Consider the following 22,775-nt stretch of genomic DNA (forward strand, 5'->3'; position numbering starts at 1 on the left):
GGGAGGGCGGCGGGGAGCCCCGAGCCCGGCCCCGCCGGGGAGCCCCGAGCCCGGCCCCGCCGGGGAGCCCCGAGCCCGGCCCCGCCGGGGAGCCCCGAGCCCGGCCCCGCTCCGGCTCCGCCGCTGGCCGCGCTCCGGCGGGCGGCTCCCGGGCTCCGAGCGCGGCTCCCGGGCTCCGAGCGCGGCTCGCCGGCGGGACGTTGTGGAAAAGAAGATCCCGTTGCTGTGGAGCATCACCAGGCTTGCAGGGGACACTGCGGAGGGAGAGAGCAGCGCAGTGAGCCAGGCGGGACGGGGAGGGGGCAGCAGCGCCACGAAGCATTTGGAGCATCACCGCTCCGTGACCACCTTGGTGCTGCCCTGCCCCGAGCCCTCCCTGGCACCCCTGTGGGGGAGGCGGTGGGAAAATACTTTCTTAGCCGGCTGTTGCCACCCCCTCCCAAAAGTAATAAGACTAAAAAAGGTGCTGTTTGTGCCCAGGCTGTGCCGGGCAGCCCGGGAGCAGCCAGGCGTGAGGCTGAGCCCGGCTGGGGTGGGAGCGGCGCCGGGGGCTCATCGCCGCGCCCCGGCAGCGCTCTCATCTCCAGGGACAGAGCCGAGCAGCCCCCGTGCCACATCCACCCCGCTGCAGAGCCCCCCTCTCCATCCCTGCCCACGCCTGGGGTCCCCCCAGTCCCCGGTGGGCGGGGGACAGGGGTGGGGTGACCTCGCGGGCTGGAGCGCACAGCAAACATCGTCCTGCGGAGATAAGGAGACGCCAGGAGCCTCCCGTGACATGTCATTAGGGACTGGGCCTGGCTATCAGGTGTTTGCCAACGTAATAAACGCGGTGGCTCGGCCTCAAGCGTTGTCAGAGGAACGGGGAGGTATTTGCCCCTTCCAGGTCTAACAACAACATCTGATAAGAGACCCACAGCAAGAGGGGAGAGCTGAGGGGTGACCAGAGAGCTCCCTCCAGCTCTGTCCCTCCAGCAGGACCCAGAGCAGCCACTTCCACTACAGAACAGGTTTTGGGGTCTGGTGGGGGAAAGGTATGAGGAGCCAGGGCACAGCCCCTGGTAGCCCCAGTCAATGGCAGAAACCCAAATCACCAAAAATATTCAGGCATTTGAGCAATTTGGGTGGTGAGCAGCATTTATGGGGCCCCTATGCTGCATGTGTCACACTTCATTCACCTCTTGCTAATGAAACTGCTGACCACCAAGAAAGAGATCCATGTCCAAAGATAAATTTTTCAGGCTGTAGCTTGGGCACAGAATGGTTGGTAGGAAAAGAGACCCTGGGGGCTGGGAGGGTTTGATGCTGGAGACAGGTCAGACCCTGCCCTGATGCTTGCAGGATGTTTATCGTGTATTTGGGGTAACAGGGGGGTGGGTGCCCCTTCACCACAGCAGGTGAAGGGTCCTGGCCCCGTATCCCCCTCCTGAGCCGCGACACCTCCTCCTGCTTTCAGGAAAGTGCAAGAAGGTGATGGAGGCAGCGCTGGTCAGGGTAGGCTGATCGCAGGGCCCGCAGCAGCGGGGATGGCCGGGCTCTGTCCCCCTGCCAGGGACATTTCCTGTGTCCCGGGGCTGCCGCGGCCAGCCCGGCATCAAAGGCAGGAGAGCTCGATTAATCAGGGCAGTTCGGGCTGAGCGCGCAGCAGATGGGCCGATAAAGCTGCACGGAGGAAATGGAGCTCAGAGGGGCGGCCGTGCCTCAGTGCTCACCCTGAGACCTGCCCAGAGTGGGATCCCCGGGGGGGTGGCGTTCGTGACCCCTTCCCAAGCACCCCGAGCCCCTCGTGTCTCCTGTTTGCAGCCCCAGCCCCTTCCTTCACCCTCGCCGAGGGTCTCACAGCAATGCTGGGGGGGTCTCACAGCAATCCCACACTGTATTTACTCTGTGGTCATTGCAGACATTTTTTCCCTGTCCCCTGTCAAACCTCGGGAAGAAAGTTTATCTGAATGCAAGTTCAAGGCTCTCTCTTATTTATCTAGCGATCAATAAGGGCCACATATTTCCCACAGTCCCCAGAGCTGGCTCTCAGAAAGGGACTATTGTCTAAGGAAAACCTCACACACCTGATTTGAACCAGGATAAGTCCGGCCTTACACCTGCAGTGGGCAGATGATAAAGGTTTATGGGCTGGGGGAAGCTGGGGAGCCTTGGGCTCCACTTGACTCCAACCAGGGTTGATCCCCCTGGACACGGGCAGCAGAGCCTGCTTGGTTCTACCTCCTCAGCATCAGCAGGGTGCTCCCAGTCCCATGGGGATCCCCAGGGATCAGCAGGGCCTGGCTGGTACCACCCAGTGTTAGACAAAATCACCCAAATCCCCATCCCACCACCTGCAACCAGGTGTTCTGGAGTCCATGAAGGGGCTGGAATGGGCTTCTCACCCTCAGCTCCCCACAGGCAGCAGGACGGGGTCTCTGCTACTCCCACCTCCAGCCCCACACCCAGAGGGTTTGGAAAAGCTCCACCCCACCTTCAGGCCCCCATGCCGTGCCCCCCCCCAGCCCTGTGGGCCATTACCTGCTTACTGGAAGACATGTTGGTGAGCGTGCTGATGCTGCTGGTGTCCGTCACCACCATGGCCGAGGGGAAGCGGGAGGTGTGGGAGTACTGGGGAGGCTCCTGTTTGTGTGCGTACACTGCGGACAGCAGGGGGACAGCTCAGGGAAAAGCCACCCCAGCCCTCGCCACGGCAGGTCCAGGGATGGGAACGGGCAGCGGGGAGACAGGGATGGATAAAACAAGCCAAGGGAAGAACCCACCACTCCCCCCCAAGCCACTGCATCCTTGCCCCCAGAAACCCGTGGGGACTGAGGGGCTGAGGCTGGAGCATGGAGGAAGGGATAAGGCAGGATGTGACCAGCCTGAGCATCCCACGGGCTGGAACCACGAGAGAGGGGCAGCAGCCAGGGGTGCCAGCTTGGGCAGGGCAGCACGGGAGGAGAGCACGAGCCGATTTCCCATCTGAATTCATGCAGGCAGCTCCCCCCAGGCCTTACTGTGTGAGTTCTGCAGCTGGGTCACGGTGGCCATGAAGGGCTGCTGTGCCATGTGGCCCGGGGACTGCTGCATCAGCGGCTGCTGGTGTGGGCTGTGCAGCTGCTGGGAGAACTGCACCGGCTGCAGGGCTGCCAGGCTGCCAGCCACGCTGTTGATGACGGGGACGCTCTGAGCCTGCGAGGTGTTCAGACCTGGGAGCAGGGAGAGAGCAGGGCGGGGGTGTCAGCGCCGGCGGGAGCGGGCAGTGCCACCCCGTGCCCGGGCAGGGCGCAGGGGTGATCTCGGGGGGCACTTACTCTGGGCGATGGCCATGACTCCCGAGAGCGGCGTCATGATGAGGTTCTGGGACTGCTGCGGGTTGTGGTGGGACAGGCTGTGGATGTTGGTCAGGGTGCTCACCGGGGGCAGCCCGCCCCCCGACACGGAGATCTGCCAGGCAGGACAGCACCGTCAGAGCAGAGCCCCGGGGAGCCCCCGGCCCCCTCCTCCCCATGGGGACAGAGGGGAGCAGGCTTCGCCCCAGAGAGCCCCCACGGGGCTGCAGCACCTCCACTTCGTGTTCGTACACAGCAAAAAGTGTTGGGAAAGGCTTTGCTGGCACCGGCTTCCAGCTCCACCGGAGCGTGGCACCGGAACACGGCACATCCCAAGCCTCTGCTGCTTCGTACCCCGAGTCCAAGCTCCAGCCCACGGGGACAGCTGAGGGCTCTCAGCACTCATTAACTTCTGACCATGGTGCTTGGAGGGGAAAGTGGGACCCATAAACTCAGGAGAGTGAGGAAAATTGAGAGAAGGCAGATTAAAAGGGCCTCGTGGTGATGATCTTAGTCATCCATCTGGCAGGATACTGGTGAGACAGGGTGGGTGTGCACAGACAGAGCCAGTGCCTGGGTTTTGGGCTAAAGTTTAGGGATCAGACAAAGGCACTTGGCATGTGCTGTGAGAATTGGAGCTGCTCCCCAGCGCATGTGAGTGCCTTATTTCTTTAATTGCTGCACCTTCCCCTAATTCCTGTTGTTAACCCTCTTGCACTGAGTGACCTCAATCCCAGCTCAGAGCCATCCCTGCAGCCCTTCAGGTGACACTTCTGGACACCAGCTCCGAGCACCTTGTTTATTCTGCACATGTGAGCTGGAGATAGCAATTGAAACAAATCCATCAATAAATTCCAAAGCCCGGGAGCGACTCACATTTCCTGATCCGGTATTTTCCACTTTCAAAGTCCCTTCAAGGCCGGGTTACACCACACTCGGCTGCACAAGTCAAACAGCTCCCGGCAAGCACACGCTGCTCGCCCGCAGCCCCGCTCCTCTCACGGGGTGTTTAGCCCCAGAGCACTGCACCTGGATTGTGCATGACTGGAAAAGACCCTCCAGGCACTGGAGCCTCAGGGAAGACCCTCTGGCACTAACACAGCTCAGGCAAACACTGGAGCATGAAAGAGTGAGCCACGAGAGATTTCTGGAGCCTCAGCTACGCTCCTTCCTGAAAGATGCAGCAACCTCCTTGGCAGTTTCATGTGGGGCATTAAAGGCACATGTTTACTTACTAGAAACCACAGCCTACAGCATGTTTCTATTAAATCACTTGCAAGCACCAGCTAGCCCTGCCTGGAGATCAGAGATAAGCTGGCAGAGCCGCGGTCCCACACGGTCCCCACGGCTCTGGGCAGTGGCTGTGCCTGGGGGAGAACTCAGCAGGGCTCTTCTCCTGCACCTCACCAAGCAGCTTTTCCCAGTTTAATCTGCTCCCTTTCCTCCTCCCGTGCTGCCCAGCCCCTTCCTGGGGTCTCTGTCCCGGTCCCAGGAGCTGGCAGGGGGGGCTGGCACTGCCTGGACCCCTGCCCTGGGCACACAGTGCTGCCTCCACCTTATCCCTGACTCATTTTATGGCTTCCAGGCTGGGGGTTATGAGGCTCAACACACCCTGAGGTGATCTGGGTGTGCTGGGGCAGAGGGAGTGGGCTGGAGGGGCTGGGGTGTCTCTCTGTGATGTCCCCCCAGCATGGCAGGGGACGTTTGGCTCCGCAGGGTGAGTGGCTGGGCCCGAGGGACTGCACAGAGACCCTCCCCAGCCAAGGAAGGCACAATGAACCAGTGCCATGGCTGAGGGAGGGGACAGTGAGCCCCTCCAGGGCCACCCAGCTTTGCCAGGAGACCGACGGGGTGGCCCAGGAGGGACAACCCTCTGAAAATGGAAGTGAAAACCGGGGAAGAACCGGCTTGGCCCCGTCACCCAGTGCCATGTTTGACTTTCGATTTCAGCAGGAAAAGAACTCCCGGAAAAGCAGCAGCTGCAGGCAAACCTCTGCCAGCCTGCTCCAGGGACGGGCTGTGCCTCTGCTACCACATCCCATCCCGTCCTGGCCTGAACCCCTGTACCCCCTGCTTGCCCTGCTCCTTCACCCACCCCTCCAGGGGCTCTGCAGCAGGAAGGGGCACCCTGAGTGCCCGGGCCCTGCCATGGCCCTGCATCACCAGCACCACAGGGATGCTGATGTCCCACCTCCACTCCTGCCCGGCTGACACCATCAGCTCTGCCCAGCAGAGCCCCAAAGGCATGGCAAAGGGGAGGGGGAGAGGCAGGAGCAGTGGGGCCAGAGCCAGCATGAGCAGCTTCAATCTCCTGGGACAAGAAGGTCCCTGCTGGCAGGGAAAGCTCTTCCCAAACTTGCGAGGGCTTAGGGAACACATAATGAATGACTATTTTATCGAAGCCATGTCACGGGCAGGGGAAAGCAAACAGTGATCCACCCAGCACCTTCAGGCTGCGATCAATGAAGCCCGGGCTCCGGCAGATGCGCCTCAAACACAGCGAGTCCCGGCGGGACTCGGCGCCCCCACAATGCGCCATTGTTCGGCCCTGCCGCGTGTGAAACCCGGGGAAAGCGTGTTTGCTCGGCCCGCCGGGCCCTCTTATCTTATCAGCGCCGCCGCCACAGCGGGCCAGGTGTACTCACCATTTTCCCTTCGGGAGAGAGCAAACCGTGGCCCGGGTCCAGGCCGGCCGGGGAGACCTGCTGCAGGACAGCCTGGCTGGTGGTGACCATGGCGCCGCCGCCGTGGTGGCCGATGGCCGCCGAGGACGCCGCCTCGCCGCTCGCCGCCGCGCCGTACCGCGTCCCTGCGAACAGCGCCGGCCCCGTCACCCACCGACCCGCCGAGGGCCCCGGGGTGCTGCCGGGCCCTCGGCCCCGGCCCTCCCTCGGCGTGGGGCGCGGGGATGCGGAGCTGTGCGGCTCCCAAGGGCCGCCCGGGAACGGCAACGGCGAGGGGAGCACGGGACAGGGAGTCCCCTCCGCCAGCGCCGCTCCCCAGCTTCTCCCCGGCCCATCTCCTGCAATTGCAGGCAGGAGTTTATGGCTGGAGCTGCAGTCCCATGTTGTCCACTGCCACGGGGGCAAGGGAGACCCACGCGCACCTGCAGCCCCCGTTTCCATTTGCACTGCTCACAGCCGGCCTGCAAATTCCTGCTGCGGCTCTTGGACACTGGCCTGGGGAGCCTGCAGCATCAGGAGTGACCCTGCAGCACCATGAGGAGTGACCCTGAACCAAGAGGAGTGACCCTGCAGCATGAGGAGTGACCCTGCAGCATGAGGAGTGACCCTGCAGCACCATGAGAAGTGACCCTGCAGCATCATCAGGAGTGACCCTGAACCATGAGGAGTGACCCTGCACCATGAGGAGTGATCCTGCAACATGAGTGACCCTGCAGCATGAGGAGTGACCCTGCACACCATGAGGAGTGACCCTGCAGCACCATGAGGAGTGACCCTGCACCATGAGGAGTGACCCTGCAGCATCAGGAGTGACCCTGCACACCATGAGTGACCCTGAACCATCAGGAGTGACCCTGCAGCACCATGAGGAGTGACCCTGCACCAGGAGTGACCCTGCACCAGGAGTGACCCTGCACACCAGGAGTGACCCTGAACCATCAGGAGTGACCCTGCAGCACCATCAGGAGTGACCCTGCACATGAGGAGTGACCCTGAACCATGAGGAGTGACGCTGCACACCAGGAGTGACCCTGCAGCACCAGGAGTGACCCTGCACACCAGGAGTGACGCTGCACACCAGGAGTGACCCTGCACACCAGGAGTGACCCTGCACACGAGGAGTGACCCTGCACACCAGGAGTGACCCTGCACACCAGGAGTGACCCTGCACACCAGGAGTGACGCTGCACGCCCACCTGAGCCCTCTGAGGCTCTGCCTGCAGCCCAGCCATCCCCAGCTCCCACATCCACGGCTCCCACTGCTTTCTCAGGCCCTCCTGCATCCCTCAACACCCTCTCCACAAGTGTAAGATTAACAGGGCACCCCAGCAAGGCAGAGGGGCCAGACACACACCAGCCTCCAGAGCAGACCCCAGCCCTCCACTGCCCTGGAGGGAAATCTGGCCCCAGCACAGGTCTTCTACATAAATATATTTAATTTGGCTAAAGCACCCCACACTGATAACTATATGATCAGCCATGTGTCATGGAAAGGCATCTACAGATCACAAATAATTAACTGAGGAAAACCCATGGCAAACAAAAGTGTCTTTTACAGGGCTGCCTTGACAGCTAGGGTGAAAAGCCATTTATTAGGAGGAGTCCAGGCCTGTGCTCCCAGCCAGATTTACTGAACTGGGATCGAAGCGGTGGATGATGGACAGACAAACCATGGCTCTCCTGGGGAAAAACCCCACGGGGGCAAAGCCCACCTTGGCAGCCACCATGAGCACCAGGCAGTGCATGAGGACACGGGACAGCTCCTCAGAAGCACCATCACAGGGGAGCTTCAGCCTGGGGCTGCCTCAGTGAAGGATGCTCTAAGGGCCGCTCTAAAATTAATCTCTGAACCAAGGAAAAGCAAAGAAATCGTAACTGGAGTCCAGGAGCTTTCCCCCAGCTCCAAAACCATCTGCCCAAGCACTTCCTACCCACACCCTCCACCAAAACCACAACACAGCCACTCCAAATTTTCCCCATCGGCTGCTTAAACACGAGCCACAGATAGGAATCTCCTCCCCATGTCTGGCTCCTGATGATTTCCCAGCAAACCCCTTTATCCCTGATAATAAAAGAATGTCCTCTGGCAGGTGGATATTTGCCCGAGTGGACGTCCCTGCCGTGAACAGGGTAAACATTGCCCAACCCGGGCACTGTCACACACATTCCTCCCGCCCCGGCCCTGCAGAGTTCTTCACTCTGGGCCGGGATCCCGCTGCTGAAACAATGGCAGGGGAGATAAAATAAAGCCCTTTCTTCTGGGCGTGATCTCAGAGATAGACCAGAGCGCAGACGGCTCCTCTCGCAAAGGAAATCAGAGTTTCTGCCCTCTTCAGCCTCTTCTGGGCTCAGTAAGAACAACAAACCAGTCCGTTTTAAATGCAAAATCATGCCCTATCCAGCTGAGGGGGTGGTACCTCATGAGCCAAGCCCCCCAAAGCTGTGAAGTTGGCTTTGAAACACACGAGAGGTTAAATGCTGATTTTGAAGCTCTTCCTTGCAAGCCCAAGGACAAGACTTTGATTGTTTGAGGAACAATAACCAGCGCCGAGATTCCCAGATAGGCTGGGGACTGGGATTTTGGGTCTCCAGATAAAACCACTGAAGACTCTGTGTCCTGATGAGGATTAACTCTCCCCAGGTGAGCCAGGCTGGGCTCTGGGGCTGGTGACAGCGGTGCCACTCCCCAGCCCCACCAAGGACCCTGCTCAGAAGCCACTTGCTGGGCAGGAAGAAGCCTTCTGCCAGGGCTCCCTTTAGGAAGCATCCATCCTCACTGGGTTTTCCCCATCCTCACTGGGCTTTCCCCATCCCCACAACGGGAGGGATGTTATTATTTATGTGTCCCCAGGGCTGGGCTGGATTTGGGCAGATCAGATCAGTAATATGGGGAAGCCAGTGCAAGGCACTGTTGCTGTTGTCACTGCTGGAACGCACAGAGCTCCCTGGTGACGGGGGTGCTGCCTTTCCTCTGACTCCCCAGGCCTCCCTCCATCACTGACGCCCAGGATCCAGCCCTGCCCTGGCAGCTCAGGCTCTGGGAGCTCCCCAGAGAGCCCCACGGCCGGGCTGAGTGCAGGGCCACGGCTCCAGCTGGGAGCAGCAGGACTGAAGGATTCCTCCGGAGCGAGCCTTGGCATCCAGGCTGTATGAGCTGGGCTCAGCCAGCCATCAGAGCCCAGCACAAGGCTTCTCCTGCTGCTCTCCTGTGCCTCCACAGCTGGAAGCAGCCCTTGTGCAAAGGGATTTATTCCCCCTCAGTCTCCTCCCGCGGCCGCTCAGGAGAGGAGCCTGCATGGGATCACTGGGAATGGGTCTGGCCACGGAGCCTTCCCTCCCCAAGGCTTTTTTTTTGAACTGGAGCTACAGCCATAATGTAAAACTGTGTTTATGGGACGGGCCATTGTGTGGCCCCTGAGCTGCACAGCCTGTGAAATGTTTTACTGCTTTCCCCTGGCCCAGACGAGCCGCAGGGTCCGGCTCCCGTAGCCTTAACCCCGTTCCAGCCCGCGGGGCAGGGGCCCTGTGCACCCACACACAGCCCCAGAGCCCCCCGACTGCTCTGGGGTGCCACACTCATCCTCCCGCCTCGGCTTTGGGGGGCAGGGAGGGAGTTTAGGGCAAGGGTTGGTCTCTTCAGCACTTCCATCGTAGCCTCGCACCATTTTCTCAGCACACACCAGGCCCGTGCCTCTGGCAGCAACAGCAGCGAAGCAGTTTGGTTCTGCTTTGCTTTAAGTCATGTTTGATCTTAACAAATTGTATTTTAAAAAACCCTCATTGTACTTTTGACTGTCTTTCCCATGCAGCGGGAGCCCTGCTGCCACGGTGCCACAGCACATCCCAACCTCCAGTGTCTGCCCCTTCCCCCAGCTCTGGGCTGCACTTCTGCCCAGACCTTCACCCATGTCCTGCACATCACCAGCAATGCCAAACCCCAAAAGAGACCCCAAAAATTCACCAGTGATCTGGTGGTGGAGGGGATGCAGCTCCGGCTCTGCCTGACCCACAGGATGCAGCCATCAGCGTGGACCAGGATGTGAAAGTGGGGTGAGAAAAGCAAAATGTAATTTTTGGGGACACACTGGACTCAGTGATGCTTCACCCATTGACACTATGGACAGCCAGGTCACTGATGGGGCAATCTCACCCTCCCAAAATTCAGGTCCAGCCATCACTGAGAACACCTCTGATTTTTGGGCTGCCACTCAAATTGTCCCTAAAGTGTTAATCTTGCTCAGTTACAGAGGTGCATAATTTATATCCATTATAAACCCGTTTATGGGGACTAGACCCTCCCATTTCGCTGCCGTCATAAAGTTCTAATTACCCCCATAAAACAGGGGAAATCTCCTAACAGTGCACTGTACCCACCGAGCCCCACAATGTGCCCGACAGTAAAATATTACAACCACTGGCACGGGGTCCCAGTGAGAACCAGCACCCCAAGGAACACGGGGAATAAACCAGGGTACCTCCAGAGCGAGGCTTGGCTGATGGGCTCTTCTTTTAAAGGGAACTTAAAGCCTTTCAATTGTCCTCTGGGTTTTAGGAACAATCTCAGGGGTGGCACTGGGTTATTTTTATGTTTACCTCCATCTATAGAGTTATCTAAATGTATATATATATATATAAGTAATGCATTTTAATGCATATGTAGATACCCATATATATAAATGTGATTAGATATTCAGATTCAGATGTTGATCTGCTACTCTGATGTTTGCAGAGCAGGGATGGAAGGATGGAAGAATGGATGGATGGATGGATGGATGGATGGATGGATGGATGGATGGATGACACCCTAACCCCCATGGGTGTGCAGCCCCCCCAGGACAGACTGGAGGTGATGCTGAGCCCCCATGGGTGTGCAGCCCCCGGGGATGCTGAGCCCCCATGGGTGTGCAGCCCCTCGGGATGCTGAGCCCCCATGGGTGTGCAGCCCCCGGGGATGCTGAGCCCCCATGGGTGTGCAGCCCCCGGGGATGCTGAGCCCCCCGGCCATGGGGCCGGGGCTCTGCAGGGAGGGCGGCCCTTTGTATGCAGGGCGGGCTCGGGGGGCGGGCGGTGCTTCTCCTAATCTCATCAATGCCCCGATTGTCTTCGGGGCTCCTTGAAGATAAAAATGGCATAAGGCAGAGTCTGCGGCATGGCACCGAGATAAAGCCCCGAGTGACCTTCAAATCAAACAGGGAACCAAGATCGCTGATAAAACCCAGAGGAAGGGAAAAGTCCAGCCTCGAAGAGGAGCCTCCGAGATAGAAAGGCTTTAAGTATTTACCTCCAAATAGTTAAAAACCACAGCTCGAGGCTTGACAGATGGGTCCCCGAGAAGAGGCCGGAGGATGTTTGGCTTTTACAGCTCTCATCCCTGCCCCGCTGTCATCCCGCCCTTTTGCAAGACCCCATTGATGTCCCAAGGAGAGGCGACCCTTCTTTGTGCACGGGCACGGGAGAGGTTTGCAGCTGCCCCACGGCTCCAGCCCCGCCGTTTCCGCCGGGATGTGCCGGGGATGTCCCGGGCGGGGCAGGGCAGTGTCCCTGCGCTGTCATTAAGCTGTTAAGGCATTGAGCGGCCCAGACGCCGCCACCTCGGGGCAAGGACAGTTCAAATCCCAGCATGGACAGCCAGGATGGGGTCAGCCAGGCAGCTGAGTGTGCCCCACCAGGAGGGGATCCCCAAACATCTCCTGGAGGCCGTTCCAGCAGCCACGGACACGGCGGTGTTTTGGGAGCCTCTCGGACCCAGCTTGGTCCAAGCTCTCCGAAGCAATCGTGGCTGAGCTCCATCCCTGCCTGCTGTCCCCAAACCAGCCCTAAAAGCCCACAGTGTCCCTTGCCGTGCCCATCTTCTCCTCCTCAGGATGGATACAAGCACCGACCGCCAAGAAATTCCCGCAGCCCAGCCCTCCTGACCCCTCCGGAGGGGCTCTTCTCCGCAGCCATCACTCCTGCCCTGCTGAAAAGCCCCTCGGAATGGGCTGTCAGCGGCCCTATAGCCACGGCCGGCCCCTGCTGGCACCGCTCCGACGGGAAAATAAAGGTTGGGGCTTAACGGCCCTCCAGCCCCGAGATAAATGCCCGCGGTTACAGTAATTGCTGTCCCCTAATAGAAGAAAACAAAGGCTCTCGGGGGGTGCCCCATGTGCGCTGGCAGGCCGGGGGCACATCAAAGGCAGCGGGCTTCGTTCAAAGCCCCGGCTTAATTGTCAATTAAGCATGCACGGGGGACAACGCCGTGACAATGCGGGGCTGCATGCTGGTGGGGCATTGTAAAGCCCGCCGCGACACCGAAAACAGCTGATTCTGCTGACAATGTGCTTGTAGGGCACCTTGTAAGCAATCAGCCGCTGACAGGAGGGCAAACGTCCCCGCCGTCCCCACCATTGTGCGGGGCATTCCTGGGGCAGGGTCACTCCTTGGTCACCGCTGGCCGGTCCCCGGGATGCTGCCGGTCCTCCCCAGGGCCGGGAGCTGCCCATCCCCGGGTACCGCTCGGGGCTGCCACCGCCCGCCAGCCCCGAGCGCCGGGGTCCGTGGCAGCGCCCCCGGGACCCTCCGCCACACGGGCTCCTCGGGGTTCGCCTTTGTAAGGAGCTGCGTGCGCGCTGCAGGGTCACTTCCAGGAGCCGGCTGCTTCCAGCCTCCCCGGCCGGGCTGTGCCAGCGCCGGGGCCGTGTCCGGGGGCGCGGGGCAGTGGGGACACGGTCCCGGGCTGGCTCCCACCTCCGAGCCCCCTGCACCACCGCGGGCTGCAGGGCGCAGTGAGGGACAACGGGGATTGTTCTCCCAACAATGCCTCCGGCCCCTGCCCGCCCCGATGAGCCCCCGGCGTGCAGCCCCCTGCCCACGCCGTTAGCTCCCACTTCAATCCCCCGGGGGCTCTCGGCGGCTCTGCTCTGCTCTGCCGGTCCTGGGCACGGCGTGGCCGCACCGCGGAGTGCGGAGGGTGAGGTGGGGTCACCCTGCAGCCCCGGCAGCTTTCTTCACCCACCTCCCTCCGCTCTGGCACGGGGATGCTGCGGAGTCACGCAGCCAGCCCGGGGTATCCCCGGCCCTGCAGCGAGGCCAGGACACGCTGCCACAGCTTCCCTCGGGCACTGCCTGTGCACCCCCAGAGCAGGGCTCCCCGGTGGGCTGCATCCCATGGACTGGCACTGGCACAGCACGGCAGGCACGGGGCAGCTCCTCCTGCCCTGCCGGGCACAGCCTCTCCCTGCCCGGCCGAGCCCACACGGAACTCCCATGAGTTCAACCAGTCAAGCAAACCCTGATTTATCCTCGGCACGGCGGAAATCCAGCCCTCGCCGTGTGGCCATAACACTGCAGGGACAGCACGTGCTGCTCTCCATCACCATCCCTCCCCGGGGCCGGGCACCGGGCTGAGCATCCTCTCCCCGCACACACGGCATCCCCACGCTGTGCCAGCATCCCCAGGCCCCCCGGCGAGGTCTCACCTGGCATTTTGCTGGGTGGGGAGGCGCTGGGCTGGCTGTGGTGCGGGGAGCTGTGGGACAGCAGCAGGTTCATGCTGTGCGGGGGCTGGCCCGAGCTGTAGGCATCCATGGCCAGCTTCTGGCGGAAAGCCTCCTCCTTGCGCCGGTTGGCAAACCAGTTGTACACACGGACCTCCGTCACCAGGTTGGAGCCCAGCCCGTGAGCCTTGGAGGGGGACACTCCTCGCTGCAGACACTCGGCCCTGCGAGGGCAAGGGACACGTTGGAGCAAGGGTCACAACAAATCTGGGGGAGTTTCAGCCCTTCCTGCAAGCCCATCTGCTCTCTTCAACTACAGCCACACTGCAAAGGCCATCCCCACTCCCCCTGGCAATGCTGCAGCATCGCTGTGGTATCCCTGTTGCATCCCCACCACATCCCTGCCCAAGCACGGAGCTCACTCTGCCCCAGACATCACCCAGAGGGGGAAAACACGGCAAGGAGAGGCCTGGCAGCTCAGCAATGCCGTGCCACGAGCCGGGAGCCGGGGTGGTGAGCTGGGGGCGCAGCATCTCCCATGGCAGTTTCCCTGGCATCTCCCACAGCATTTTCCCTGGCATCTCCCTCGGCTTTCAGAAGGAAGGCTGAGGCTGTGGGCAGGGCAGGCAGCGCAGGTGTGTGGGGCAGCCATTACCTGTTGCACTCCTCCACCAGGGTCTCCCTCTCCTCCTTGCTGGGGTTCTTCTGGCGCTCGTAGGCTTGGTACAAGATTTGCTGGGAGGCCGGCCCCCACTTGAACCGATTGCGCCGCATCTTCTTGCTGGGCGTTTCAGAGCAGGCATCGTCGAGCTGGGCAGCCCCCTGGTTCTGCTGATTGAACTCTGGAAAGAGAAACAGCAGCTGATCCTGACTGCCTTTGTCTGTCATATTTCCACAACCCTGGACTGCCTGGTTGAACTCTGAAAGAGAAAGGAGCAGACGTGAGCTGGCCTGTAGCCGCCGCTCGGAGCCACTGTCCCGCGCCGAGGCCACCCCGTGTCCCCTCCTGCAGCACCCCGAGCCCACGGCAGGCTTTGGAGCCAGCCAGGTGCTCCCTGCCACCCATCCCGGGAAGGGGCCAGCCTGCTGCCATCCCCGTTTAATGGGGAGGCATGTGCAGGGCATGCTATGGCCATGCATATTCATGGGCAGGGCCCCTGCCAGCCTGCACTTGTTTTGGGAGGATTTTTCCGAGCGAGGAGCCGGGCAGTTTGGCTGCAAAGCCCCCCGAGAGGGTGCCCCTCTCTGCTCACCCACAGCTCCCCTCCCACTGCCCTCCCAGCGTGGTGGGACGCCGGCCCCGTGCCCGGGGCGGGCAGCACCAGAGGTGACCTTCGGCGGCCGCCCCAGCCCCGGCACTTGTCACCGCGGCAGTAAAGGGAGATTAATGGGAGGGTTTTATTATTCCCAGTTTTGCAGGGGAATTCTCCCTCTTTTTATAATGGCTTTTCCCCCCGTGACGGGGGGAAACACAGGGCAAGGCTGGAGCAGGCTCTGTTTGCTCTAACGTCTCAAGGTGTGTTTTCAGAGCAATGGTATTTGGTGCTAAACCCTTTTTTGCACTTCCTGTCTGCTGGATGTTGCATCCTTTTGGAAGAGGGAGGCAGAGCCCTTTCCTGGGGCTGCCAGTGCCACTCGAGGCTGCTTTGAGAGCTACGGGACAGATCCCAGAGCAGGGAAGAGTGGGAGAGGGGCACAAAGGAATAGTCTGTGTGCTTGGTCAAAATCATCTTCATTTAAAACAGCACAGACTGCCCCAAATCCTGCTACACACAGCAGCAATTCAGGGGTTTTTAATTTTCTCTCTCTACATGTTTTACACTTTTAGTTGAAAAAATTGAGCAGCCTGAAAAATAACAAGGAAAAGGGGCAAAGATGGGAAAAGCACCTAATTGTGAGCCATCATTAATTGCTTTCCCAGCTCTGACAAATACAAATACCCAGAAATTCAGCTGCGTGCATGAGCCGGCGGGAACCCTGCCACCAAGAGGGGCTCTCACCCACTTTTCCTGCACCTTAAATTCGTTTTTCTTGGAAAACTGTTTTGGGGAGATGCTGCCCAGCCGGGGTCTGGGGGCTGTGCTGGTCCCCAGGGGCAGGACAGGAACGCAGGGACCCCTCTCCCACCGTTGCACCAGTGCCACCATTCCCGCGGGTACTTACGGCGGAGGATCTCCCGCTGCTTGCGGACGTACCACGTGTACAGGGCAGCTCTCTTCTGGGTCTTCATGGGGGTGCCCTTGTTGAGGTGCTGGGAGAGGTGGGACTGGTTGAGGCCGGTGACATCCACCACCTCCCGCTGCGGGATGTTGTGCTGCTGCATGTAGCCCTTGATCATCTTCGCTGCCCGCCACGGGTCCTCGCTGCGGGCAGGGAAACCAAGGGTTAATATCTGCTGCCAGGGAACAGCCCCCAGTATTTCTTCCCATAATGGAAACCTTTCATTACTATTATTGTCATTATTAAAACTGTTTCAGAAGGACACAAAATCCTCAGAGTGTATGTTTTTCCCTAGGCCCCCAAACCAGCTGTGTCCCACCCCAGGGTTGGCAGGATGGGGCTCACCCCCACCCCAGTCTGGTTGGCAGCCAGACTGTTCCCCCAGGGAGGGAGAAGCAGAGAGGATCCCAGAGTCCTGGTGGGACACACCAAGGCCCCGTGAAAGCCAGCAAAGCTCCTCCAGCCCTCCGTGGAGAAGCACAGCCCGTGCACCAAGCGCTGCCCCTCCGCTCGGCGCGGGTTCTCCCGTGGGAGGTGGGCACAGGTGGGCACGGGGAGCCCATCTGGACTCTGAACGAACAAAGAGAAGTGCTGGGGATGCTTCTCCTGCCCCTGCTCACCTTTTCCTGCCCCTGCTTAGGGTGCAGCACCTGCACTGTGCCCGTGTCCCACGGCTGGCAGGGACCCCTGCACTGCCACCAAAGCCCACCTGCCGCGCTTGCTGTGCAGCTTCTTCCTTCCATTCCCACAGGGAGAATGACCTAAAAATCTCAGTTTCCCCTTCAAAGGGACCCTATTCCCTCGCTCCCACAGCTGTGCACGCACTGACCCTACGCAAAGGCTGAGAAGCCAAGGTCAAACCAGGCACAAGAACCTGAGTCCCTGAACGCAAAACTGAAACCAAGACCCTGAGAAGTTTGAGTCATTCTTGATTATTATTAAACACTTGAATCTGGTTCCTGTAGGACCCAAGTTTAAATGACTCTTCTCTAAATTGCACTATTTTACTGTCTTTGGGGTAGCTGACGCTGATTTAGAGTCTGCTGATTAGGGTATTTTTATTTTAGAACAAATAAAATTACAGCTGAAAATCCAAATGCTGTCCGTGGCCTTTAGCTCTGTCGGATGCCCAGTGTGACAGCAGAGGAATAGGCCAACACACCTGTGCTGCATCCAAGACCCCAGGGTTTATTCTGGGCTAAAAGGGAGTAAAAAGGAGCACTTTCAGCACTGCAAAATCAGTGTGAGCCCAGGGCTGGTCACAGTCCTGCACTCAAATAATGCGATACCCCAACGCCGCGCTTGGAACGTCCGACTGCTTCCCCAGTCCATTACTCACTTTGGATCCTTCAACTTGTCAAGTGAAGGGAAAAAAAAAAAAAAAAAAAAAAAAGCCCGACAAGTAGATTTCTAATTTTTTTTCCTTGCAAACAAAGCTGGTTGGATCCACAGCAAAATACCAGAGCAGAGCCAAGCAGGGCTTTGGCACGGCCGGGAAGGAGCCACGGAGCCGTCCTGGAGCCGCCAAGCCCGAGCCCTCCCGCACCCCCGGCAGGGGAACCCCAGTGGTTTGGGGGTCCTGGGCACGGGACGGCTCCCAGGAGAAGGTGGGAAGCGAGGGGAAGGACGTGGAGGAAATCTCCTTCCCAGCAGAGCGGGCAGAGCCGCCGCGCCCGGGCTGAGGGGCTCGGGCAGACCTTTGTCACCAGCGCTTCGTGTCACCAACTGATCCCACTAATTACTGATTAATAACGAGTTCATGAAACAGAGCTCATTACCATTTCTAAGAGCGGTTTGGTTCGCAACCGAGCCCAGGGCAGCGTTTCCTCAGAGTGAAACCAAGAGCCCGTGAACACTTGGAAAATGTCAAATGAGTGACTCGGGGGCTACAGAAGAGATTTTGAAATTCAAATAAAATTTGGCAATGTTTTGGTTGGAAAAATATTTTAGAATTAGCAAAAAAAGTCCCCGAGTTTCCCTCCATTAATTATTTTTCAAAAGGCTTCACCTTGACATTTCCAACGTGTTTCACACTTACACTTTCAAAACAATTATTCAGGTCTTCATTTCTGAGAAGTGATTTTTCCTTTACGAATCAACTTGACCGTATTCAAAAGGGTTAACCTGAAACCAAACCCAAACATTTTGTTTCATGTTAAACAAAATGTTTGGACTTGACCCAATATGAAACGTTTGAGTGTTTGTTTGGTCTCTTTTTTTTTTTTTTTTTTTCTTTTTTCCTTTCTCTTTTGGTAACCTAAAAAGCCAGAGAGGAAAACCTTTTGAGACAACACCAGCCCTTATTCTTTGATTCTGTCACCAAAATGAAATAAAACAAACATTAATTGTCCAATCTTCAACAGAACTTTACTTACAAACAAAACCAAAACCCCGACCCAACCCAGGAGTTCTTTCTAATACTGGAAAACCAGTTTATAGCCCTGGCTCCACGGTCCTTCTCACCAAAACCATGGAAAGGTGATTTTTTTGCACAAAACTAGCCCCACAAAGCCTGGCTGCCAATGTGGCCAAGAAAGAGCCACTTCCCCATTCAGCTTCACACACAGGCGGGGGGCAAAGCCTGTTCCTCTTCCCAGGGGTTCCCAGACCAGCTCACCCATTTTGTCAGCCTCAAAACCAGGTAAATACACTCCACATCCTCGGAGAAATATGCCAAGAATTTATAGAGATGGATTATAAACCCGGCTCCCTGCAGAAATGACACCCTGGTCAGCATCTCCCTGCACAGGAGGGAATCGGCTGTGCCTGCGCTCCCCACACATCTCGGGGTGCCTCTGCTGGGTCCCCAGGGCGGGGATCCCAGCCCACGGGTGGGATCTGGGTGCTCCTGGGGTTATAGGAATCACCTGAGTGAGGTGTGGGTGAGCCCTGGCGGGTGGCATGGGGCAGGGAGGGAGCCGGGGGCTGCCTGTGCCAGAGCTGGGCTCTCCGTGCCACTGCCCGGGGTGAACCCACGGCACCCACCACGCCGTGGGTGGGCAGCAAAGCCCAGAGCACGGTGCCCGAGAGCTGCAGGGCTCCTGAGCAGCCCCAGCGATGTGGGAGCAGCCCGGGAGTGAACCTGCCCTGGGTCCGGGGGAGCAGAGGGGGCTCAGCCCCCCAGCACGGCTGCAGTCGGTGTCTCCCGGCTCCCCTACCTGCTCCCTCTCCAAGTACAAAGGCCTCTCGCAGAGCAAACACGAGCTCTTTGCAAAGGCTCCTCAGGGACATGTGCCCGCTCCTGTTTGCACCCAAGGCAAACTTTGCACAGAAACACCTGTGGGAGCACAGGGATCCCGGGGCTCAGCCCGGCCAGCACCCCGGGCACCCCGGGGCTGGATGTGGCCAGCAAGGAGGGCACTGGGGGCAGGTGGGAGCAGCCAGGGCTGCAGGGCTCCATGCCAAGCAGGAGGGCTGGGAACCCATCGGGAGAGGCCCGCGATGGATCCTGCCTCGCTCGGAGCCCCTTTGGCACCGAAGGCTCCCAGCCCGGGCGGGCACGGGCGGCACTGCCCTGTCCCCAAAGGGCACCGTCTGCCCTGCCGCTGCCGGGGCAGGGCTGCAGCGCGTCGCTGCCGAGATCCCGGGGTACCGGGGAAGGGCCGGGGCTGTCCCCGGGCTCTGCAGGCTGGCACGGCCACACACACGGCCGGCAGGACCGGGGACGCGCCCCGCGTGTCGCGCCGGGCATCGCGGCACGCACCGGAGCGGCAGCGCCCGGCGGGGGAAACGCGGACGGACCCCGAGGTGTGCCCGCCGCGCTCGGGGCGTCCCCGCGGGGCTCCCTCCTGCCCGGGGCTCCCTCCTCCCGGGGCTCCCTCCTCCCGGGGCTCCCTCCTCCCGGGGCTCCCTCCTCCCGGGGCTCCCACCTGCTCACACCGGCCGCGGGACAGGCGGCCGCCGCCGCTTCCCCGGGGCTCCGGAGCGGGGTCGGTGCCACCCGCGCCCCCCCGGGCCGGGGCAGCGCTGCCCGCCGAGCCCGGGGCTGCCCCGTTCGGCCCGGCCCGGCTCGGTCCGGAGCGGAGCCGCATCTCGGGATGGGCCGGAGCGGAGCCGCTGCCGTCGGGGGTTCCCTCCTCCTTCCCGCTCCCGGCAATGAATAACCCGCCGGCCCGATCGCCCTGATCGCGGCCCTTTGTGTATCTTTCTGTTGATGATTTATAGAAATAAATTAATAACGCCCCGGGCTCCACGTGGTGCGGTTTATGTTTGAGCCGCCGGCGCGGAGGGACGGAGCCGGCGGCCGGTCCGAGCGCCCACGGCCCCGGCAGCCCCGGCCCCGCCGGGACCGGCGACGGGCAGCCCCGACGGGGCGAGGGGCCGCGGACGCGGGGCTCCGGCTCCCCCCTGCCCGCTGCCCTCCGCCGCGGGGTCCGGGCAAGGGAGCCCCGGGAGCCGCCACCGGGACTGACGGCGGGGCGGGCAGGGAGCCCCGCGACCGCCACCGGGTGGGACACACCGAGCAGGGAGCGCCGGGACTGACGGCGGGGCGGGCAGGGAGCCCCGGGACCCCTCACCGGGTGGGACACACCGGGAACGACCCCCGGGCAGGGCGCTGGGGGCCGGGGCCGCCGGCCCGAGCGCCGGCGGGCGGATCCCGGCGCGGCGCGGGGAGCGCCCGGTGCCGGTACCTGATCATCCTCTCCACCTCCGCCCGCTGCTCCACGGCCTCCTCCGTGTTGAGCGACTGCAGCTCGCGGAGGATCTGCGGCGTGTCAAAGTCGTCGCCGTCCTCGGAGCCCTCGTCGCCCGAGAGCTTGCCCTTGCCGTGCCCGTTGGCCAGCGGCGGGAGGGCGGCCCTGCCGTCGGGGGCCCCGCCGGGAGACAGCGGAAGGCTCTCCAGCTTGACGCCGAAGCCGGCGGCGGGCACCATGTCCTCCAGGGCGCGGATCAGCCCCTCCTTGGTGGCCCCGGAGCTGAGCAGGGCGCCCAGCAGCTCCCGTTGCAGGGCGCTCAGCTGGGACACCATCCTCCTCCCGGGGCCGCGGCGCGCCCGCCGCTCGCCGCCCTCCTCCCGCTCCGCCCCGGCTGCCGCGGGCCGCGGGCCGCGCTCTAACAAGCCATGACCGCCACCATAAGGCATTATACCTTATGCAAATCAGCGCCAAAGCCTCTCCTCCGGCCCCCGCCCCGGCCCGGCACGGCCCGGCCCGGCCCTTAGCGCCCGCCGGGGCGGACTTTGCCTCGCGGCCGGCGGGAGGCCCCGGGGAGCGGCGGGGGAGCGCCGGGCGGGACGGCGGCACGGCGCTGCGAGCCCCCGGAGCCGCTGCCGTCGGGGGTCCCGCTGCCGGCCGCGCCCCGGGAACCGAGCGCCTTCCTCCGCCCGCGGCCCCCGGCGCCGAGCGCAGAGCCCCGGCGGGTGCGGCTCCCCCGGGCGCTGCGCCCACGCTGGAAGGGGCCAAGGCGAGACCCGCTCCTCGTCTCGCCGGGGAGGTTTCTCCCCCGTGTCCTCCACGCTGCGGGGTCCTGCTGCCCCAGCCCCGGCACAGAGCAGGAACAGGCTGTGAGGGACACGGGGGTACCAGTGGGAGTCGTGGCCCCCGCTGTGGGCAGCTCTGGGGACAGGCTCGCTGCCGTGCAGGGCATGGAAGGACACCCAGCCAGCAAAGGGGACACTGCAGGGACAGGGGGCACCGGGGACACGGAGCCCCCATTGACCCTTGGCAGCAGTCAGGGCTGGGAGCAGGGAACAGGTTTGGATGGGCAGAGGAAGAGATCCGAGCCGTGCTCTGGGAGCTGAGCAAAGCCTGCTTCTCCCATCGCTGTGAGTGCACACAGACCAACAAATTCACTTCAGTCAAAGCAGGCACAAGACGAGCGGCAGCACCACACCCAGAGCAGGGCACAGACGAGGCCGGGACCCTTCAGGGGAAGGCAGGTCTGAAATCTCCACTCATGACTGCCCAGCTGCCCAAAGCACTTCCAGTTCCTGCTGCTCTTGGCTGGCACCTGGATGGTCGCCCCAGCAAAGGCCAACAGCTTCGAACCCAGTGTTCCCAGCCCAGAATCAGACTTTTCCAGGGCACCCGGAGTTACCTGTCCATCTGAAAACACACAGAAAATCCTGCCAGCCACCAGCAGCCATGGCAGACCCCAAATGCAGCCCCAGAGCCCAGAGGGAAGGGAAGGGAAGGGAAGGGAAGGGAAGGGAAGGGAAGGGAAGGGAAGGGAAGGGAAGGGAAGGGAAGGGAAGGGAAGGGAAGGGAAGGGAAGGGAAGGGAAGGGAAGGGAAGGGAAGGGAAGGGAAGGGAAGGGAAGGGAAGGGAAGGGAAGGGAAGGAACAGCCTGTGCCCACAGGCAGCAGCAGGTGTTGGAAGCTGCACAGGCTGAACAGGCTGAACTGTCCATAAAACCATTCCTGCTCCATGGAACAGGAGCAGCTCGGGGCCAGGATGGCAGCACAGTACCCTCAGAGCCCCCTGCCCTTTGGGGGACGGGGCAGAGCCACAGGCAGAGTGGGATGCTGGGGATCAGGCACCCACAGGGAGCAGAAAACCTCTCTGTGTGTGGCTGAGCACACGATGGTCGCACAGGGTTTGTCGTGGGCACACGGCAGCCTGAGCACAACCTAGAGAAGACAGCACTGAAAAATCCCAAAAAGCCCCTTCCTGGCTCCCAGCTTGGAGCCCTCAGCCCAAATTCCCAGCTCTGGTCCCACGTGCTGGGGCTGCACAGGGAGGGACAGCAGCTCCCTCCTGCCCATCTGCCACCGTGTGAACCCTCGGTGTGAGGGTGAGGGGCTCCCCAGCTCTGCTGTGCCCTGCCCCAAGGTCTGTAGGGAGCAGATTACTGTGAGTGTTCCCCTGCTCTGAGGGTGAGTGGCACCTGCCCCACCAGCTCCCTGCACCCACAGGTGCCCTCATCCCTCACACCACAGCAGGTCCCTGATCACCCCAAAATTCCCCAGATCCCAGGTGATGGAAGAGGCACCAAACCACCCAGCCGTGGGTCTGGAGGGACTGTGCCAGCCCGGGCAGCCACTCGGTGCCCCAGGAGGTGCCCACAGCCCCCGGCTGCGCTCCCGGCGCTGCCCCTCCGTGCTCCTGCCCAGGGCGGTCTGGGGGAGGCTCTGCAGGTGCCAGGGC

General features: G+C 61.2%; 1 protein-coding gene across 1 annotated transcript; it reads right to left on the minus strand.

The window, feature by feature from the left end:
• Positions 1 to 233: 233 nt before the first annotated feature.
• On the minus strand, positions 234 to 20,663 carry HNF1B (HNF1 homeobox B). Its single transcript, XM_021533006.2, has 9 exons — positions 20,322 to 20,663; positions 15,634 to 15,833; positions 14,126 to 14,390; positions 13,453 to 13,694; positions 5,957 to 6,120; positions 3,294 to 3,426; positions 2,997 to 3,188; positions 2,518 to 2,636; positions 234 to 254 (listed from the first exon to the last, which is right to left on the minus strand). Exons 1-9 carry the CDS (start codon positions 20,657 to 20,659, stop codon positions 234 to 236), a joined length of 1,674 nt encoding a protein of 557 aa, XP_021388681.1. The 5' UTR covers positions 20,660 to 20,663.
• Positions 20,664 to 22,775: the final 2,112 nt, after the last annotated feature.

The sequence above is a fragment of the Lonchura striata genome, chromosome 20 (assembly GCF_046129695.1).
Source record: "Lonchura striata isolate bLonStr1 chromosome 20, bLonStr1.mat, whole genome shotgun sequence".
In the NCBI taxonomy this organism is placed as follows: Eukaryota; Metazoa; Chordata; class Aves; order Passeriformes; family Estrildidae; genus Lonchura; species Lonchura striata.